We start from the raw sequence: 21760 nt of genomic DNA on the forward strand, positions 1-21760 counted from the left end.
CATTCTCTAAAAAAATAGGTTATTATGTTTTGCAAACATCCTTGCTCACTTTGTATTACTCTCTAATCTATCCATACCTCACCTATGGTATCCGTGCCACCCAGGGATTAACAACAGGTAATCACCTGAAACTTGTACTTACTCAGCAAAAATCAGCTCTCAGAATAATTACTCATTCAGGCTCCTGGCACACACACACACACACACACACACACACACACACACACACACACACCAGGAGCTCAGTCTCAACCCCTGCAACCACAAATTGGTGAGTACATATGTACGCACATACGCGTGTGCGCACACACCACACACACACACACACACACACACACACACACACACACACACACACACACACACACACACACACACACACACACACACACACACACACACATACACACACACATACACACACACAAACACACACACAAACACACACACACAAACACACACACACAAACACACACACACACACAAACACACACACAAACACAAACAGAATTGTTAGGAAAGTCAGTAAACGAAATGACGGAATATGTAACAACAGAATGCAAGGAGGCAGAGGAAAGGTTTGTTCCCAAGGGCAACAGTAATAATGAGAAGACCAGAATGAGCCCCTGGTTTACCCGAAGGTGTAGGGAAGCAAAGACTAGAGAATGGAAAAAGTACAGAAGGCAAAAGACCCAGGAGAAGAGCCAGAAATGAGTATGCACAGACGAGGATGAGGCCCAACAACAGGACGAAAAGAACACAGCATCGAAAGTCAAGTCTGACCCGAAACCGCTGCATAGCCACATGAAGAGGAAGACAACAGTCAAAGACCAGGTGATCAGGCTGAGGAAAGAAGGTGGGGAATTCACAAGAAACGATCAAGAGGTATGAGAGGAGCTCTACACGAGATTTAAGGAAGTATTTACAGGGGAGACAGGAAGGACTCTGGGAAGTCGGAACAGAGGGGGACATCAACAAGGAATATACCAACAAGTGTTGGATGACATACACACAACCAAGGAAGAGGTGAAAAAGCTGATAAGTGACCTTGATACCTCAAAGGCGATGGGACCAGACAACATCTCCCAGTGGGTCCTTAGAGAAGGAGCAGAGATACTGTGTGTGCCACTAACCATGATCATCAACACATCCCTCAAAACTGGGCAACTACCCAAGTTATGGAAGACAGCAAATGCAGTTCCCATTTTTAAGAAAGGAAACAGAAATGAGGCACTAAAGTACAGACCAGTGTTACTGATGTGTATAGCATGCAAAGTCATGGAGATTATTACCAGGAGGAGAGTGGTAGAGCACCTGGAATGGAACGAGATTATAAATGACAACCAGCACGGATTCATGAAAGGCAAATCCTGTGTCACAAACCTCCTGGAGTTTTACGACAAGGTAACAGTAGTAAGATACGAGAGAGAGGTGGGTTGACTGCATTTACTTGGACTGCAAGAAGGCCTTCGACACAGTTCCTCACAAGAGATTATTGCAGAAGCTAGAGGATCAGGCATGTATAACAGGAAGGGCACTGCAATGGATCAGAGAATACCTGACAGGGAGGCAACAACGAGTCAAGGTACGAGATGAGGTATCACAATGGATGCCTGTGACGAGTGGGGTTCAACAGGGGTTAGTCCTAGGACCTGTGCTGTTTTTGGTATATGTGAATAACATGACAGAAGGGATAGACTCAGAAGTGTCCCTGTTCACAGATGATGTGAAGTTAATGAGAAGAATTAAATCAGATGAGGATCAGGCAGGACTCCAAAGAGACCTGGACAGGCTGGACACGTGGTCCAGCAACTGGCTACTCGAATTTAAGCCAGCCAAATGCAAGGTCATGAAGATCGGGGAAAGGCAAAGAAGACCGCAGACAGAGTGTAGGCTAGGTGGCCAAAGACTGCAAACCTCACTCAAGGAGAAAGATCTTGGGGTGAGAATAATACTGAGCATGTCTCCGGAAGAACTTATCAACCAGATAACTGCTGCAGCATATGGGCACCTGGCAAACCTGAGAACAGTGTTCTGATACCTCAGTAAGGAACATCCTGTCTTTGTCCACCTTGTCTATTTTGCACAATATTTTGTATGTTGTTATCATGTCTTCCCTAACCCTTCTGTCCTCCAGTGTCGTCAGGCCTATTTCCCTTAATATTTCTTCATAGGACATTCCTCTTAGCTCTGGAACTAGCATTGTTGCAAACCTTTGCACTTTCTCTAATTTCTTGATGTGCTTGACCAGGTGTGGGTTCCAAACTGCTGCTGCATACACAGTATGGGCCTGACATACATGGTGTACAACACCATGTACATCAGGCCCATACTGAGTATGCAGCCCCAGTTTGGAACCCACACCTGGTCAAGCACATCAAGAAATTAAGAGAAAGTGCAAAGGTTTGCAACAATGCTAGTTCCAGAGCTAAGGGGAATGTCCTATGAAGAAATGTTAAGGGAAATAGGCCTGACGACACTGAAGGACAGGAGGGTTAGGGAAGACATGATAACGACATACAAAATATTGTGCAGAATAGACAAGGTGGACAGACAGGATGTTCCAGAGATGGGACACAGAAACAAGGCATCACAATTGGAAATTGAAGACCCAGATGAGCCAAATAGGAGGGTACAAATAGGTGAGTACACACACACACACACACGTACGTTATGTCACGTGAATGACATATTGGAAGGGATAGACTCAAAAGTGTCCTTGTTTGCAGATAATGTGAAGTTAATGAGAAGAATCAAATTGGTTGAGGATCAGGCAGGACTACAAAGAGACTTGAACAGGTTACAAGCCTGGTCCAGCAACTGGCTCCTTGAATTTAATCCTGCCAAATGCAAAGTCATGAAGATCAGGGAAGGGCAAAGAAGATCGCAGACACAGTATAGTTTAGATGGCCAAAGACTGCAAACTTCACTCAAGGAAAAAGATCTTGGGGTGAGTATAATATCGAGCACATCTCCTGAGGCACACATCAATCAGATAACTGCTGCAGCATATGGGCATCTGGCAAACCTAAGGATAGTGTTCCAAACCTCACTAAGGAATCGTTCAAGACTCTGTACACCATATACATCAGGCCCATACTGGAGTATGCAGCACCAGTTTGGAATCCACACCTGGTCAAGCATGTCAAGAAATTAGAGAAAGTGCAAAGGTTTGCAACAAGACTAGTCCCAGAGCTAAGGGGATTGTCCTACGAAGAAAGATTAAGGGAAATTGACCTGATGACACTGAAGGACAGGAGGGTCAAGGGAGACAGAAACTAGGGGTCACAATTGGAAGTTGAAGACTCAGATGAGTCAAAGGCATGTTAGGAAGTATTTCTTCAGTCATAGAGTTGTCAGGCAGTGGAATAGCCTAGAAAGTGACGTAGTGGAGGCAGGAACCATACGTAGTTTTAAGATAAGGTTTGATAAAGCTCATGGAGCAGGGAGAAAGAGGACCTAGTAGCAATCAGTGAAGGGGTGGGGCCAGGAGCTATGACTCGACCCCTGCAACCACAAACAGGTGAGTACAAATAGATGAGTATACACACACACACACACACACATTTAAATCTGCTTTATGGACAAAATGCAATATCCACACTTTCTACTGTGTACGCTGTTTGAACTAAGTGCCCTATAGGATGATCAATTCTGGAATATATCGGGGAAAATAAGTCCAAACACTTGTGTAACAAATAATTTTGAGAAATGTATTAAGATCTTAGGTGGGGAACCTACTGTTCTGTACATCTTCACCTGTGCTATAAAGAGTACAGTTTGATGGAATAATTTTTAGCATGCTAGCAAAGTCATGATGAGTTATACAAGAAGATAACAGGCTTCTTGTACAACTCCTGTTACTAGGGAATACAGAGGATCTAGTTAATAAAGCACCGTATAAATCCTTATCAGAAGTTACCATATACTCTCCATCTAGTATACTATAAGCAAGGAAATCAATTACCTAAAAACATAGGAGAAGTAAAGTCGGTCAATGTCAGTGTAGCGTGCATCCGCAATCTTTGAGTGAAGTGTTTGTACGGCAACACATGCTAGGTACACAAGCATCCAAAAGTACGCTGAATCTGAAAACTATATAAAATTCATTTAAAAAGTATGAAAAAATCATTCTTACTTTTGAAAATAATATCTAACAAAATAATATAGTAATATTAAACTATTTATAATATTTTAAGCACCATTATGATAGATCTTAAACAAAACGAAATCACTATACTTTGAGGGCGTCTACCGTCATGTCAATATCAGCAAGAACTGCAGCCACTGCCGTCCCAATGGTGACAAGACTAGCAAGTAGAGGGAGTGGCCCAGAACCACTTCTAAAGCTTGGAGCAATTTCCATCAAATAGAGCATTGCTCCCAATGTATTTTGCAAACATAAAAACACAGGCACACTCTGAAAGATTAAAAGTCTGTTAAGAAATTGCTATCACACCAGTTTTAACACTATTCCAATAGATATAAAAAATTAAGTAAAAAAATAAAGAACCATTAAATTTTAACCCTTTCAATGTCTTACACTGATCTATGTTATTGACGCCAGTGCCACTCATGTAGATGTATGTTTTAAGTTCAGCACTCCAAAAATATGCTAACAGCAGTAAATTTTGGCCTAGCCATGAGAGAATGGGTTTGTGCAGTGAATGCACACAATATACTGTAATATAAAATCCTTCCCTCTGACCTTATGTTTGCTTTAAAACAGCAACTTTGATGTGATTTCTAGAATGTTTTTATGGTCTTAGTGGCCTCTTGTTGATATCAATTGACATACTGCAAGACATACTACTGAAATAGAGATGATTCTGGCCTGTTTCAAGAATGGAAGTAGCTTGGAATAGGGCTCAAGCTTGCAGAAATATTCAATTTTTGATCATTTTCCTGAGGAAAGGTAAGGCACTTAAGTCTGTGTTATGGGTTTTTATTAGGTCTGCTTCAGTCATTGTGATGCTCTGACCCATGACCAATCATTCCTGGTTATATTTTATTTTCTGAGAAATAGCACAAAACTTCAATTTGTTGTGTTATGATGGATTTAAAATGGAGGGTAAGTGTAATATAGGAGGTGTGGAGTTGTGATTAATGAACAGAGGAAAGGTTGCTTTAGTGGCTGGAATATCTACAGTGTTTATTTTGGATTCTTTTTTAAAACTGGAATTTGTTTAATTTTGTATAAAATTGGCTAAATAGCCATCTTCTGTGCACATTATGAGGTACATACTCCTGACAGTTAAATGGGAAGTTTTCTGTGCTCAATCAACAGAACAGAAAGCATATTAGTGAAATAGAAATGAACTTGGTTGAAATGAGCAATGGAACTGCCTTAAAATAGGACTCAAATTGAGTGAAATTGTCAATATGTAAATTGGACCCCAACCACCTATTTTGCACCTTCATAATTCCAAAAATTTTCTCCTCAAATTTCATATTTTTGGTGTCACTACCTTGAGAAAAAAATTCTCTACCATTTTGGGAGAACTTTTGTTTTAAATCTCGACATTTTCAGCAATTTTAATTTCAGGCTCCTGACAGTGAAAGGGTTTATAAGTCAAAGATACAAGAGTACACTTTCAGAGATTAAATTGTACAGAAATAGATCAAATATATTTCCAAATTTATCTCACCAGCTACTTATTCACAGCATTATTTGCCAAACAGAATATTCCAATTATTTTCCTATAATATGACTATGAACCAAGTAAAAAAATAAGGAAAAATGCTTAAACTAGGGTAAAAAAAAAAAAAAACTAAAAGTGGAATTTCAATGACCAGTATTATTATACGTACTTAGGTGAAAGCACTAAGCCCAGAAGTGTCATACAGTACCTGGGAAATGGAAGGCAATCAGGTTCGATCCCAGGAAGTGGAGGACAAATCTAAATCCTTGGATTAAGAGCTTCTCACTAGCATCAAGGGACTACCCCTGAGAGGGAAATTAAACATACCGCATCTATTGAAAAACAGCAGTTGAACAGAGTTGTAACTCTGAGCAACATGTACAGGTTAGACCAACTTTAATCATCACCTGCTTTATACTGTCATAGCAATGGTAACCAGATTTATATACCCTCCTGAGCAACCTATCCCTCTCCTTCCTCTCTACATGCCCAAGTCCTCTCAACAACCCCTCTTCAATCCTCTTGAATTATACCCTTGGTGACCCCACGTCTAAATTCTTTGCATGCTCTTAAACACAATTCCTTCACTGCCTCAAGCTTTGTTCTCACTACAATATTCAAAACCCTTGCCTCACACCCATATAAATACATTGCTACCACTATACATACTTTGGTACACTCCCTTTATTTTACCTCCATACATAAACTTTTCTTTCCACAGATACTTCAACACACCACTCACCTTTATCCTCTCACCTATTCTATGGTTCACCTAATCCTTCATAAACCCTTCAACTGACATGTCCACTCCCAAACACAATAGTACCCCAAGTTTCGTACAGCTCCCAACTTGAACAATTACATAAGTGTATTATTGTAAGTGCTTTTGTAAGCGTATTTTTGGGGGTCTGAAATGGACTAATATAATTCACATTATTCCTTATGGGAACAAATTCGTTCAGTAACAGCACTCGAACAGCCTTCTGGAACGAATTATGGCCGAAACTTGGGGTACCACTGTCTCTAAATACATCCACTTCTCCCTCCAATTTGATATTCAATCTATCATTGTCTAGAATTTGTTATATTCATCACTACATCAACTTTTAATTTCCTTCCTTTCCATACCCTCCCAAATTCATCCACCAGCCTTTGTAACTTGTCTTCAAAATCCCCTAAAAGAACTGTCATCAGCAAAAAGCAAATGGGATACCTCCCACTTTATACCAAATCCAACATCTTTCAACCCCCCACCCCTTCCCAATACCTTAGCATTCACTTATTTCACAACCCCAACTATAAATATGTTAAATAACCATGGTGATACTACACATCCTTATCTAAGTCCTATTTCAACTAGGAAATGGATCCTCTCCCTCTTACATACCCTAACCTGGGCCTCGTTCTCCAATTAAAAACTCTTGAACTGCTTTTAGTAACCTACCTCCTACTCAATATGTTTACCACATGGCTTCCTTATCCACCTTATTATATGTCCTTTCTAAAGCCATAAATGCAACAAACAACTCTTTACCCTTTATCAAAGCAGTGCTCACTTATATACTTCAATGGTCTTGCACGCTCCCACCCACTAGCAGCTTGCATGCTCCCACCCACTAGCTGATTCTAGATTTTTTTATTTTTGCTTACTACTAATACTACTATGTCTGTTCTATTTACCAGAAAGTTTAATATCCGTTTACCTAATTTCCCCAGTTACACGTATCACTCACTTATTTTATGAGCAATCACTCTATGATTGCATTTCTCAAACTTTTTTGCAACATCCGGGGTATATCGCATCTGTGTTTCAGTTTTCTTCAATGCCTTGGCAATCCTGTCATTATGGTTTACTAGTTCAGAGAAGCATGATCTTCCAACTCTAAATTCATGCTGGTTTGGGATATGTGGGTTATGCTGTTACAGAGTCTGTAATTTGGCATCTTATCACCCTTCAAAGACTTGCACAATGTGCAATGTTAAAACACTAGTCTATAATTTTTGGCTAGTGCTCTACTGTTTCCTTTATGCAAATGAGCTATATCTCTAAAAGATACCAAATGCTCATGTTAATAGTATTTTGCCTGTCTTTATAAAAAGGAACTCCAAAATCCAGTCTGAATGCTGCATCATTGACCATGTTTCCTATTTCTCTATCAAATTCCACAGCATTAGTGCTATGTCAGTTATGTGTGGCACTCAAGAGGTAATTTAAAAATTTCTGCATTCTCCACCAGGGCTGTGGAGTTGAAGTCGGAGTTGGAAACAATTCTTGGGTTACTGGAGTCAGAGTCGGTAAAAATCTGATTAAACAATAGTTTAATCTGAAAAAGGAAGGTTATGTACCTAACAGAGGTTACTTCTTTTAAAATGATTATTTATTAAGTTGTTTTAGGTGTTCAACTGCTTTTTACTTTTTTTGTAGCTTTAACTTTGAATTCTTTTTAGTACAGTACTATCAAAGGATGTACATGTACTTCAGATTATTTAACTAGTAGAGAAAGATGTTTCTGACTCAGATTTTCTTTTATAGTTTTTTTTTTTTTACATCCTATTACTTTATACTTGATAGTCTTTTTATAAAAATATAACCTCATTATTTCCATTTTTCAAGTTTTGTCCTTTGTTTAATTATAAGCGTATCTATTCCTACCTCATCTCCCACAACATACTCAACCCCTGTCAATTTGGGGTCAGGCCTAATAAAAATATTATGATGCTATTATACACATGCTAGAACATATATACACTGCAATAGAGAAAAAAGAAGTCCCACTGAGGATCTTCATTGACTTACGTAAAGCTTTCGATACAGTTGACCACGACTTGCTCAACATAAAATTGTCGCACTATGGTATAAGAGGGCGCTCCCTCAACTACCTAAAGTCATACCTCAGCAACAGAAGCCAATATGTGTACACAAATGGGGCAAACTCTTCCGCACAGCCAATTACAGTTGGTGTCCCACAGGGAAGTGTCCTAGGCCCTCTTCTCTTTCTCATATACATAAATGACCTACCAAATGCATCGCAACTACTCAAACCCACACTATTTGCAGATGACACTACATACATCTACTCCCACCCGAGCCCAGTCATGCTAGCCAATGCTGTAAATACCGAATTACAAAAAATATCTACCTGGATGAGGACCAACAAACTTACTCTAAACATTGACAAAACCTACTACATTCAGTTTGGTAACAGAGCTGCAGATGTGTCTCTTAACATAATGATAAATGGATCACCTATCACAAAAAACTCACAGAGGGAAAATTCCTAGGAATCCACCTTGATAATAGACTCAAATTTCAAACACATGTACAACAAATTTCCAAAAAAAATTCCAAAGACAGTAGGCATACTATTGAAGATACGGTACTATGTTCCACAGTCAGCCCTCCTGGCCCTATATCACTCACTTATTTACCTCTATCTCACCTATGGAATTTGTGCATGGGGCTCAACAACAATAAACCATCTCAGACCACTAATCACCCAACAAAAGGCTGCAGTCAGAATGATAACAAATTCCCACTACAGACAGCACACTCCACCAATATTCAGAACTCTAAACCTACTCACAATACAAAATATCCATACTTATTACTGCACCTACTACATACATAAGAACACTTAACTCTGACATAAACCCTCCCCTCAAACATCTCCTTACCAACCTCAACAGAACACATGACCATAACACAAGACACAGATCACTCTTTGATGTTCCTCGTGTCCATCGCACACTATGCAAAAACTCAATGCACATAAAAGGCCCTAAAATCTGGAATTCATTACCTGTGAATATAAAAGAAACACTGTCTGTTTATAAATTCAAGTCTCTTCTCAAAAATCACTTACTCACCCACAACTAAATAAATACTGAATAATTGTATCTCATAAATTGTATCTCATATATGTATCTCATTATTGTATCTCATAAATGTCAACCTGTGACCCAATCAAACTTTGTTACTATTTAACTTCATTACCTAACATAATACTCCATTCTACTGATTACACAACAACACAGTAAATGACCATATAACCTGTCTTTGTAATACTTATTTGTACTAAATTGTTATCTGCTTTACAATAATTTTTATACCACTGAATATATCATTGCTTAGTTAATCTTAAGTTAATTTTAAGCCTGCCCGTAATGCTATGCATTCAAGTGGCTTTGGCATGCTGCATTCAACTATATTCTTTTGTACTTCACTGTTTCATGTTCAAATAAATAAATAAATAAATAAGGTTTCTGAATGTTTGTAATTTCTTTAATAAAATAAAAAAGCTAGAATGACATAGCGATAGCATTTAGAGCCAAGCTTCAACCCATTCATTGTCGGGACCCCTGATTCTAAACTCTCGCTCTGTGTCAAAAAATTTTTGAAACAAAAAATTATTTTTCCTTACCAAAATCTTAAGAATATTTTTGTGAGTGTTTTAAAACAAAAAAAAATTGCGATCAGAACTTACTGAGATACAGAGGCGTAAAGTTGACATAAAGTGAACCGCTGACTGCCGCTCACTCGGTAATATTATTTTTACTTTTACTGTATTTTTTCTTTTATTTTTTAATATGCATTTTAATTTTTCAAGCAACTTTTGTGGCCTGTGAGACCAATATAATGTATAATATATATACAGCAAACTGTCATTTAACACGGTAGTTACATTCCTGAAAACACCGTGTTAGGTAAAACCATGTGAGATGAACTGAAGAACTTATGGTAAAAATAGGGTTACATTCCTGAGAGCCCCAAAAAAGCTAAACAACTTTTTTTTAGGCTTCTATATCTTACAAAAATAAAAGTGAATATGTAATTGTAGTTTATTGTTGTGATGTATTATGTTGTTTTTACTGCTTAAGACTAAAAATGTAACAGAAATACAGTGGAACCTCAAATATTGAACTTTCTTCGTTCCAGACAGTTGTTCGAGTGCCATTACCGAACGAGTTTATTCCCATCAGGAATAATGTAAATTAGATTAAGTTCATTTCAGACCCCTCAAAAATACACTTAAAAAAGCACTTACAAAAATACACTTACATAACTGGTTGAGTTGGGAGCAGTTCGATATTTGAGGTTCCACTATACAGTGGAACCTCAAATATCCTGAAAGGATTCAGGGAAACCGGCAGGCCGGACTTGAGTCCTGGAGATGGAAAGTACAGTGTCTACACTCTGAAGGAGGGGTGTTAATGTTGCAGTTTTATAACTGTAGTTTAAAGCACCCCTCTGGCAAGACAGTGATGGAGTGAATGATGATGAAAGTTTTTCTTTTTCGGGCCACCCTGCCTTGGTGGGAATTGGCCGATGTGTTAATAATAATAATAATAATTAATAATAATAATAAGAAGAAGAAGAAGAACAGTAAGGAGAAACTTCAATTGCTGCCAGTAGTTGGTGCCACCATCAGCAAAACAATGGTAACCACTACTAGTACTCTTCTCATCTGTCTAAACTTAAGTAATCTATTAGTACGTATTAGTTTAAGTCTGCCCAAAATGCTTTGGCATGATAGTGGCTTTCTTTGCTCCACTCATATTATGATATGTAAACATACATTGGGGAGTTCATAAGCCTAGGTTCCACTGTACAGTGGAACCTAGGCTTATGAACGCCCCACCACGAGAATTTTTCAGGATACTAACCGTCGTTCAGTCAAATTTTTGCTTCTGGATACGAACTAAATTTCAGGATGTGAACTTCTCCCTCAAGGGAGGTTCCAAAAATAAATAAATAAATAAAATATCTACTATTTCTTTGCAAAGGTTACAATGTATGTTTACATATCATAATATGAGTGGAGCAAAGAAAGTCACTATCATGCCAAAGCATTTTGGGCAGACTTAAGCTAATACGTACTAATAGATTACAGTGGACCCCCGCATACCGCACGCATCGCATACCGTCCAATCCGCATACCGCTCGCTATTTTCACAAAAATTTTGCCTCGTATACCGCCCAAAAACCCGCTCACCGCTCTTCGTCCAAGACGCGTCCAATGTGCGGCCTGAGCCACGCTCACATGCTCCGCCGGTGGCATTGTTTACCAGCCAGCCTCCGCGGTAACATCCAAGCATACAATCGGAACATTTCGTATTATTACAGTGTTTTTGGTGATTTTTTCTGGAAAATAAGTGACCATGGGCCCCAAGAAAGCTTCTAGTGCCAACCCTACAGCAATAAGGGTGAGAATTACTATAGAGATGAAGAAAAAGATCATTGATAAGTATGAAAGTGGAGTGCGTGTCTCCGAGCTGGCCAGGTTGTATAATAAACCCCAATCAACCATCGCTACTATTGGTGGTACAGCTGCTGCTGCACTGTCAGCTGCTGCTGCACTGTCAGCTGCTGCTGCACTGTCAGCTGCTGCTGCACTGTCAGCTGCTGCTGCTGTTGTACCACCGTCAGCTGCTGCTGCTGCTGTAGTACCGTCTGCTGCTGCTGTAGCATCGTCTGCTGCTGCTGTAGCATCGTCTGCTGCTGCTGTAGCATCGTCTGCTGCTGCTGTAGCATCGTCTGCTTCTGCTGAAACATCGTCTGTTGCTGCTGTAGCATCGTCTGCTGCTGCTGTAGCATCGTCTGTTGCTGCTGTAGCATCGTCTGTTGCTGCTGTACCACCGTCAACTGCTGCTGCTGCTGTAGCACCGTTGTTGATAAATTAGACACATGTGCAACTCTTGGGTATCTTTATTGAGGAAACGTTTCGCCACACAGTGGCTTCATCAGTCCATACAAAGGAGAATCTTGAAGAACAGGAGGAGAATGAGGTAATCAGTCCTCAACCTTGAGTCGATGTGGTCAGTCCATCAATCTTGAATAGAATACGGCATACGTGCTGAGAAGGTGCAGCAGTCAAGGTCGTGTAACATTTGTTCAATGTTGAAGTAGGTCGTGCCCAAGAATTAGGCAAGCGAAGAATTCCCAAGTATTAAGATCCCAAGAAGTTGCAGTGTCTGACAGGTTTGTAGATGAATGGGATCTTAATACTTGGGAATTCTTCGCTTGCCTAATTCTTGGGCACGACCTACTTCAACATTGAACAAATGTTACACGACCTATGACTGCTGCACCTCTCCTGCCAACGGTTTATAAACTCCTTCTCAGCACGTATGCCGTATTCTATTCAAGATTGATGGACTGACCACATCGACTCAAGGTTGAGGGACTGATTACCTCATTCTCCTCCTGTTCTTCAAGATTCTCCTTTGTATGGACTGATGAAGCCACTGTGTGGCGAAACGTTTCCTCAATAAAGATACCCAAGAGTTGCACATGTGTCTAATTTATCAACATGTCGGTTCTCTGAACCATTCATCTACAAGCACCGTTGTTGGTGTGGCTTATTGATTATACCAAGAAATAATTAACCCCAGAGGATTTGCCACCTAGGATAACCCAAAAAAGTGTGTCATCGAAGACTGTCTAACTTATTTCCATTGGGGTCCTTAATCTTGTCTCCCAGGATGCAACCCACACCAGTCGACTAACACCCAGGTGAACAGGGAAAAATGCCTGGAACTAGTGCTCATATTGGTGAATTTAAAGCCAGCAAAGGTTGGTTTGAGAGATTTAAGAATCGTAGTGGCATACACAGTGTGATAAGGCCTGTTCTGGAAGAAAATGCCAAACAGGACCTACAGTACTCAGGAGGAAAAGGCACTCCCAGGACACAGTGTCTCATCAGTCATTGCTGCATCTTCAATAAAGGTAAGTGTCATTTATTCTTCATTTAGTAGAGTAGTACATGCACAATATATATTGTGCATGTACTACTCTACTATTGTGCATGTATCCTTCTCTTTGTGTGTAGGAAAATGTATATTTCATGTGGTAAAAATTTTTTTTTCATACTTTTGGGTGTCTTGCACGGATTAATTTGATTTCCATTATTTCTTATGGGGAAAATTCATTCGCATACCGAACATTTCGCATAACAATCAGCCCTCTTGCACAGATTAAAGTCGCTATGCGGGGGTCCACTGTACTTAAGTTTAGACAGATGAAAAGAGTACTAGTAGTGGTTACCATTGTTTTGCTGATGGTGGCACCAACTACTGGCAGCAACTGAAGTTTCTCCTTACTGTTCTTCTTCTTATTATTATTATTATTATTATTATTATTATTATTATTAATTATTATTATTATTAACACATTGGCAAATTCCCACCAAGGAAGGGTGGCCCGAAAAAGAAAAACTTTCATCATCATTCACTCCATCACTGTCTTGCCAGAGGGGTGCTTTACACTACAGTTATAAAACTGCAACATTAACACCCCTCCTTCAGAGTGCAGGCACTGTACTTTCCATCTCCAGGACTCAAGTCCGGCCTGCCGGTTTCCCTGAATCCTTTCATAAATGTTACTTTGTTCACACTCCAACAGCACGTCAAGTATTAAAAACCATTTGTCTCCATTCACTCCTATCAAATACGCTCATGCACGCTTGGTAGAAGTCCAAGCCCCTTGCACACAAAACTTCCTTTACCCCCCCTCCCTCCAACCCTTCCTAGGCCAACCCCTACCCTGCCTTCCCTCCACTACAGATTTATACACTCTCAAAGCCATTCTGTTTTATTCCATTCTCTCTATATGTCTGAACCACCTCAACAACCCTTCCTTAGCCCTCTGGATAATAGTTTTGGTAATCCCACACCTTCTAATTTCCGAACTATGAATTCTCTGCATTATATTCACACCAAACACTGCCCTCAGACATGACATCTCCACTGCCTCCAGCCTTCTCCTCATTGAAACATTCATCACCCATGCTTCAAACCCATACAAAAGTGTTGGTACAACTATACTCTCATACATTCCCCTTTTTGCTTCCACGGACAAAGTTCTTTGTCTCCACAGACTCCTAAGTGCACCACTCACCCTTTACCCCTCATCAATTCTGTGATTCACCTCATCCTTCATAGACCCGTCTGCTGACACGTCCACTCTTAAATATCTGAATACATTCACCTCCTCCATACTCTCTCCCTCCAATCTGATATCCAGTCTTTTGTCACTTAATCTTATTGTTATCCTCATAACCTTACTCTTTCCTATATTCACTTTTAATTTTCTTCTTTTACATACCCTATCAAATTCATCCACCAACCTCTGCAACTTCTCTTCAGAATCTCCCAAGAGCACAGTGTCATCAGCAAAGAGCAACTGTGACAACTCCACTTTGTGCTTGATTCTTCATCTTTTAACTCCACACCTCTTGCCAAGGCCCTAGCATTCACTTCTCTTACAACCCCATCTGTAAATATATTGAACAACCACAGTGACATCACACATCCTTGTCTAAGGCCTACTTTTACTGGGAAATAATCTCCCTCTCTCCTACATACTCTAACCTGAGCCTCATTATCCTCGTAAAAACTCTTCACTGCTTTCAGTAACCTACCTCCTGTACCATAGACCTGCAACGTCTGCCACATTGCCCCCCTATCCACCCTGTCATATGCCTTTTCTAAATCCATAAATGCCACAAAAACCTCTTTACCCTTATCTAAATACTGTTCACCTATACGTTTCACTGTAAACACTTGGTCTACACACCCCCTCCCTTTCCTAAAGCCTCCTTGTTCATCTGCTATCCTACTCTCTTACTCTTAATTCTTTCAATAATAACTCGACCATACACTTTACCAGGTATACTCAACAGACTTATTCCCCTATAATTTTTGCACCCTTTTTTATCCCCTTTGCCTATATACGAAGGAACTATGCACGCTCTCTGCCAATCCCTAGGTACCTTACCCTCTTCCATACATTTATTAAATAATAGCACCAACCACTCCAAAACTATATCCCCTATATCAAAGACCTGGGAGTGATCATGTCAGAGGATCTCACCATCAAGGACCATAACATTGTATCAGTCACATCTGCTAGAAAAATGACAGGATGGATAATGAGAACCTTCAAAACTAGGGATGCCAAGCCCATGATGACACTCTTCAGGTTGCTTGTTCTATCTAGGCTGAAATATTGCTGCACACTAACAGGATCTTTCAAGGCAGGTGAAATTGCTGACCTAGAAAATGTACAGAGAACCTTCACGGCACGCATAACGGAGATAAAACAGCTCAATTACTGGGAGCGCTTGAAGTTCCTGAACCTGTACTCCCTGGAATGCAGGCGGGAGAGATACATGATTATATATACCTGGAAAATCCTAGAGGGACTAGTACCGAACTTGCACACGAAAATCACTCACAACGAAAGCAAAAGACTCGACAGACGATGCAACATCTCCCCAATGAAAAGCAGGGGTGTCACTAGCATGTTAAGAGACAATACAATAAGTGTCAGGGGCAAGATGTTATTCCTCCATGCCCTATACACGAAATCACAGTCTCCCTATCTTCATCAACATTTAACACTTCCTCAAAATATTCCCTCCATCTTTCTGATACCTCTAACTCTTCCTTTAATAACTCTCCTCTCCTATTTTTAACTGTCAAATCCATTTGTTCCCAAGGCTTCCTCAACTTATTAACCTCACTCCAAAACTTTTTCTTATTTTCAACAAAATTTGTTGATAACATCTCACCCACTCTCTTATTTGCTCTCTTTTTACATTGCTTCACCGCTCTCTTAGCCTCTCTTTTTCTCTCCATATACTCTTCCCTCCTTGTATCACTTATTATTATTACTATTATATTGTATTTATTATTATTATTATAAAAATTATTATTAGTATGTATGTGGTGATGGGCTCTTGATCTAGGGAATTGGATCTGTGCTCCAGTTCCCTAAATTAATAATAATTATAATATGTATGCATTAATAATAATAATTATAATATGTACGTACTAAGAATAATAATTATAACAATAATAATATAATATAATAGTAATAATATGTTGTCATTTTTAGATATTTCTCGCAATTTTTTTTTCATATTTTTGTGCCAAATGCTTCAAAATACAAATTGGTAACTCTCTGGGTGGCTGTAGCTACTGCGAGACAATGGCTATCACAGTGCCGGCCAAGGGTCTAAAGGAAGGGAAGTGAGCTGCTCTGAGTGACCACAGCAGACCCTTGGGATGTGTAATTTTGTCTTATATTGTACAAATTTCTTACACAGTGCCTCACCCAAATAGACAGTATTCGCGTAAAGTCAGCAAGAAGCTCAGGAAGCGATTACAAACTGAAAAAAAGCTAGAGAAACGAAGAAGGCAGCAGCAGAGTGAGGCAGCTGGCCACCACCACCACTGTGGCTGCCTCTGCCACCACCACAAGCACTGTGGCCACTGCTGCCGCTGCGACCACCACCACTGTGATCATGCCTTCACCTATACAGTGGACCCCCGCATAACGATCACCTCCGAATGCGACCAATTATGTAAGTGTATTTATGTAAGTGTGTTTGTACATGTATGTTTGGGGGTCTGAAATGGACTAATCTACTTCACAATATTCCTTATGGGAACAAATTCGGTAAGTACTGGCACGTGAACATACTTCTGGAGTGAAAAAATATCGTTAATCGGGGGTCCACTGTATATACATCTGTCTTGTCCACACCTGTGGTTACATATGTGACAACTTCACCACTAATCATATCTAAACACAAGCAAGGTGGGGGGTTATGGACTGGGAAGAGAGTGAGAGAGTACATGATGGCAGGATGCTGCCACCGGCATTGCCATCACTCCCTATATTATGGCCTATTTTATTCATTCTAGAGTATATATCATGCTTCTATGTTATTAATATTGTTTATGTCATATTAGATGAATTGTGATAGATAACTAAGCCACAGAGTTGATATTAACATTATTTTGTCATGCCTACTGAGAGGCTGGAATGGATTAATTGCATTTCAATTAATTTAAATGAGGAAAATTGACTCAGCATACGAACAAATCAGGATACGAACAAAGTCACGGAACGGATTAAGTTCATAAGCCGAGGTTCCACTGTAACAGTATTTCTTACCTTAAATTGTGGGTGCTGGTGTTTGTGGATGATTGTTAAGAGAGTGGGGTTATGCTGTGGCCCTACTCTGCTGAGATGGATGGCAGAGGTTCTTGTACTGAAGTCAATGGTTGTACTGGAGTGTCTAAGTCATTCAGTTAGTCAGTCAAGTCACTCACTCAGTCAAGTCAGTAAGTCAAGTCATTCAGTCAGTCAAGTCAGTATGTCATGTCAGTCAAGTTAGTAAGTTATTCAGTCAAGTCAGTCAGTCAAGTCATTCAATAAGTCAGTCAAGTCATTCAGTCAGTCAGTCAAATCGTTGAGTCAGTCAAGTCAGTAAGTCATTCAATCATTCAGTAAGTCATTCAGTCAGTCAGTCATTCAGTAAGTAATCCAGGCAGTCATTCAGTAAGTCAGTCACTCAGTCAATCAGTAAGTCAATCAGTTAGTCAGTCACACAAACTTATGTTTATCTCTTTTAATGTATAAAAAGTAACACTTCATTACGCCACAGGTTATCTCTTGTCTAATATCTTTGTTTTCTTCGTTAATTCTAAGACTTAAATGCTTACACCTTTTCTTGCCACTTTCAGCAACACTGGTATGCCTACTAGGTGTCATGATTGCTTGGCAGATACAAAATATAGTAATTAAAAGATCAAAACACAATTTACAAACACAGCTAGCTTGAAGCAGTGAAGGACTGGACACGTATGAAGTACGAATGCTGGGATGGTGGGGTGGTGTCGGGGGGTGGTAGGGGATGGCAGGAGGTCTTCCCCGCTGACCCACAACAAGGTGGCCGCTTGAGGAAAAGGGATTTTTTTTTTTCCTTCCCGCAAACTGAACCGTGTTAAATTAATTTTACAAAGTATTATATAAAATTGTGCTGCAAGTCTTCAATCGTGCTATATCCAAATAGTGCCAAATAAACTCATGCTAAATGATGGTCTACTGTATATCCACTCATTGTATGCAACATAATAACTGCACAAATATTATCATCTTTACAATGTTTACAAAACCTGTTTACACAAACCAACAATATAAAAAGTGGTTTGTTACTATTGTTCTATAATATATATTTACACATACATAGTCACTGAACACATTCCTAAAACTGCTATAGCTAGTGGAAGGTTTGTAGATGAATGGTTCAGAGAACAGACAAGTTGATAAATTAGACACTTGTGCTTCATCAGTCCATACAAAGGAGAATGGTGAAGAGCAGGAGTAGTTTGAGGTAATCAGCCCCTCAGCCTTGAGTCAATGTGATCAGTCCATCAATCTTGAAAAGAATACAGCATATGTGCGAAGAAATGGCTTATATACTGTAGGCAGGAGAGGTGCAGCAGTCATAGGTGGTATCATATTTGATGAATGTGGAAGCAGGTCATGCCCAAGGGTTAGGCAAGTTGAAGAACTCCTTGTATTAAGATCCCAAGATGTTGCTGTGTCAGACAGGAATGTAGATGAATGGTTTAGAGAACCAACAAATGGAAGGTTGTTGTGTATGTTTGGCCTTTGTTGTGGGTGCTGAGCATGGCATGGCTGGTGTCACAGAATGCACAGTCACAATACAAGGCATAAGGCACTCTTCAATACCCCATGTGTCAGTCTCACACTATGCAAAAATGCTATGCACATAAAGAGCACAAAGATCTGGAACTCGCTACTGGAACCGGTAAAGGATCCCCCAACTTACAAATTTAGGACTTTGCTAAAAAATCATCTTATTCTCAATATTAACCAAATCAACCAAAACATCTGCTAATTAGTTATATTATGTGACCTCTAGGCTTTTAACTTCTGCCAATCCACGAAATATTACTGCCTGAACCATTATTTTTAATATTGTTTTTATTATGTGCAACCTCAAGATTATTATACAGTGGAACCCCAGTTATAGGCCGTCACAGAAATCATCCAATTCGGAAATCGAGCACTTTTATCAGCAAAATTTTGCTCCGGATATCGGCCATGCTCTTGGAAATAAGCCGTATGAGGTGCGTTACCATTGATCGGTGACGCTCTTCCTCACGCACATCACACTCAGTCTGCACGTATATCACACTCAGTCTGCACGCGGCTTCATCCATTGTTTCTGGTGTTTTATCACTGACTGTAACATGGGGCCAAAGAAAGTTCAGAGTGCCAGCCCTTTGGTAAAGAAGGTGAGAAACACGATAGAATTCAAGAAAGAACTCGTAATAAACAATATAAACAACATAGAAATACATTGGAAATAAGTTACTCTGTCTGATATTTTTGGGTTATCCTAGCTTCTCTATACATATGCTGCTATGTATGATAATCTATGTAACTATGTAACTGCTATGTATGATGATCTATGTAATTGTATGTGGGCAAACCTAAATAAACTTACTTATAGAAACACGATATATCATACGTATATATCATACGTATATCACACAATATATCATACGTATATGATGAGTGTTTACGGCCAGTAGCGACATAAAATAATTACTGCTCTCAACATATCTTCCCATTTTTCCCCTGAGGTCCTGGGATAAAAGAAAACAGAGTGTTGTGAGGCTAACCAAACTAGACCACTAGTTTCATACAGGAACACTGAAAAAAAAAGCAATTTCTTCAGTGATTAAGGACATGTGTGTAAAGTGGAGTGAGTTGCAGAGTTTTGCGAAGAATTATCACCCTAACAAAGCTGTTGCAAGCTGTGTCTGCAACATGTTCTGTGACAAAACCTTGTCCCACTTCAGGTAAATCTTAAAGAAATGCCAGAAACAGACTTCTCTGGACAGATTTTTGTGCGACAGGGGTACTGCGACTCTCAAGCTGGTCCTAGTGCCAGTAAAAGACAAAGAAGGGAAGTAGCCCCAGAGAGGGCTTTGATACCTGAAGTCCTTATGGAGGGGGATTCCCCTTCCAAACAATAATCAGTCCTCCCTCTCTCCCCCTCACCTTCTTCCATATGCCAACAAGACTCTTCAATACAGGTATGTAATGTTCATTTATTATAAAAATCACTGCTGTATTTCTTTCTCATTGTTTTGTGTAAAACTTTAGTTGATCTTTAAAAAATGTATTTTTTGTTAATATTTCTGGGTGACTGGAATGGATTAATTGTATTCACATTATTTCTTATGGGAAATATTGATTTGGTTTTAGGCCATTTCAGATTTAGGCCAACCTTTTGGAACGGATTACAGCCAATAACCAGGGTTGCACTGTGCTTATAGACCTCCACCTTGACTACCTCCCATTAGTACAGTGGAACCTCAGCTTACAAATTTAATCCGTTTTGTGACCTTGTTCGTATCCTGATTTGTTCGTATGCTGAGTCAATTTTCCTCACTGAAATTAATTGAAATGCAATTAATCCGTTACAGCCTCTCAGGAGGCATGACAAAATAATGCTAAGATCAACTCTACGGCTTAGTTATCTATCACAATTCATCTAATATGACATAGTGAACAATATTAATAACATAGAAACATGATATATACTCTAGAATGAGTAAAATAGGCCATAATATGTCAAGTGATGGCAACGCTGGCAGCGGCAGAAAGCATCTGCCGTTTACTCTCCCACTCTAGTATCTTCCCAGTCCATAACCCCACACCTAGCTTGTGTTTATCTATGATTAGTGGTGAGGTTGTCACATATGTAATCACAGGTGTGGTCAAGACAGATGTACATGTATATATGTATAGGTGAAGACATGATCACTGTGGCCACAGTGGTGGTGGTCGCAGCGGCAGCGGCCACAGTGCTTGTGGTGGTGGCGGAGGCAGCCACAGTGGGTGGTGGTGGCCAGCTGCCTCACTCTCTGCTGCTGCCTTCTTCATTTCTCTAGCTTTTTTCATAGTTTCTAATCGCTTCCTGAGCTTTTTGCTGATTGTACGCGAATACTGTCTCTTTGGGTGAGGCATTGTGTAAGAAATTTGTACAATATAAGACAAAATTACGCATCCCAAGGGTTTGCTGTGATCACTCAGAGCAGCACACCTCCTCTTTCTTTTGACCCTTGGCTGGCACTGAGATAGCTGTGGTCTAGCAGTACCTACAGCCACCCAGAGGGTTACCAATTTGTATTTTGAAGCATTTGGCACAAAAATATGAAAAAAATGTCTAAAAATGACAACATATTATTATTATTATTACAATTATATTGTATTATTATTATTATTA

The 21760-nt window shown here is 39.7% G+C and overlaps 1 protein-coding gene across 5 annotated transcripts in view; it reads right to left on the minus strand.

The window, feature by feature from the left end:
- Positions 1–21760, minus strand: part of LOC128700761 (UDP-N-acetylglucosamine transporter TMEM241) — a 132849-nt gene that overhangs the window by 40749 nt on the left and 70340 nt on the right. For 4 of the 5 annotated variants that reach the window (XM_070088680.1, XM_070088688.1, XM_070088694.1 and 1 more), the window contains 2 exons: positions 4241–4420; positions 3968–4095 (listed from right to left, as the gene is read on the minus strand). In XM_070088680.1, coding sequence (XP_069944781.1) covers positions 3968–4095; positions 4241–4420 — 308 coding nt within the window. The remainder of the gene's footprint in view (positions 1–3967; positions 4096–4240; positions 4421–21760) is intronic. The other variant, XM_070088698.1, reaches the window with a different exon arrangement.

This window comes from Cherax quadricarinatus, chromosome 2 (genome assembly GCF_038502225.1).
Source record: "Cherax quadricarinatus isolate ZL_2023a chromosome 2, ASM3850222v1, whole genome shotgun sequence".
Taxonomy (NCBI): Eukaryota; Metazoa; Arthropoda; class Malacostraca; order Decapoda; family Parastacidae; genus Cherax; species Cherax quadricarinatus.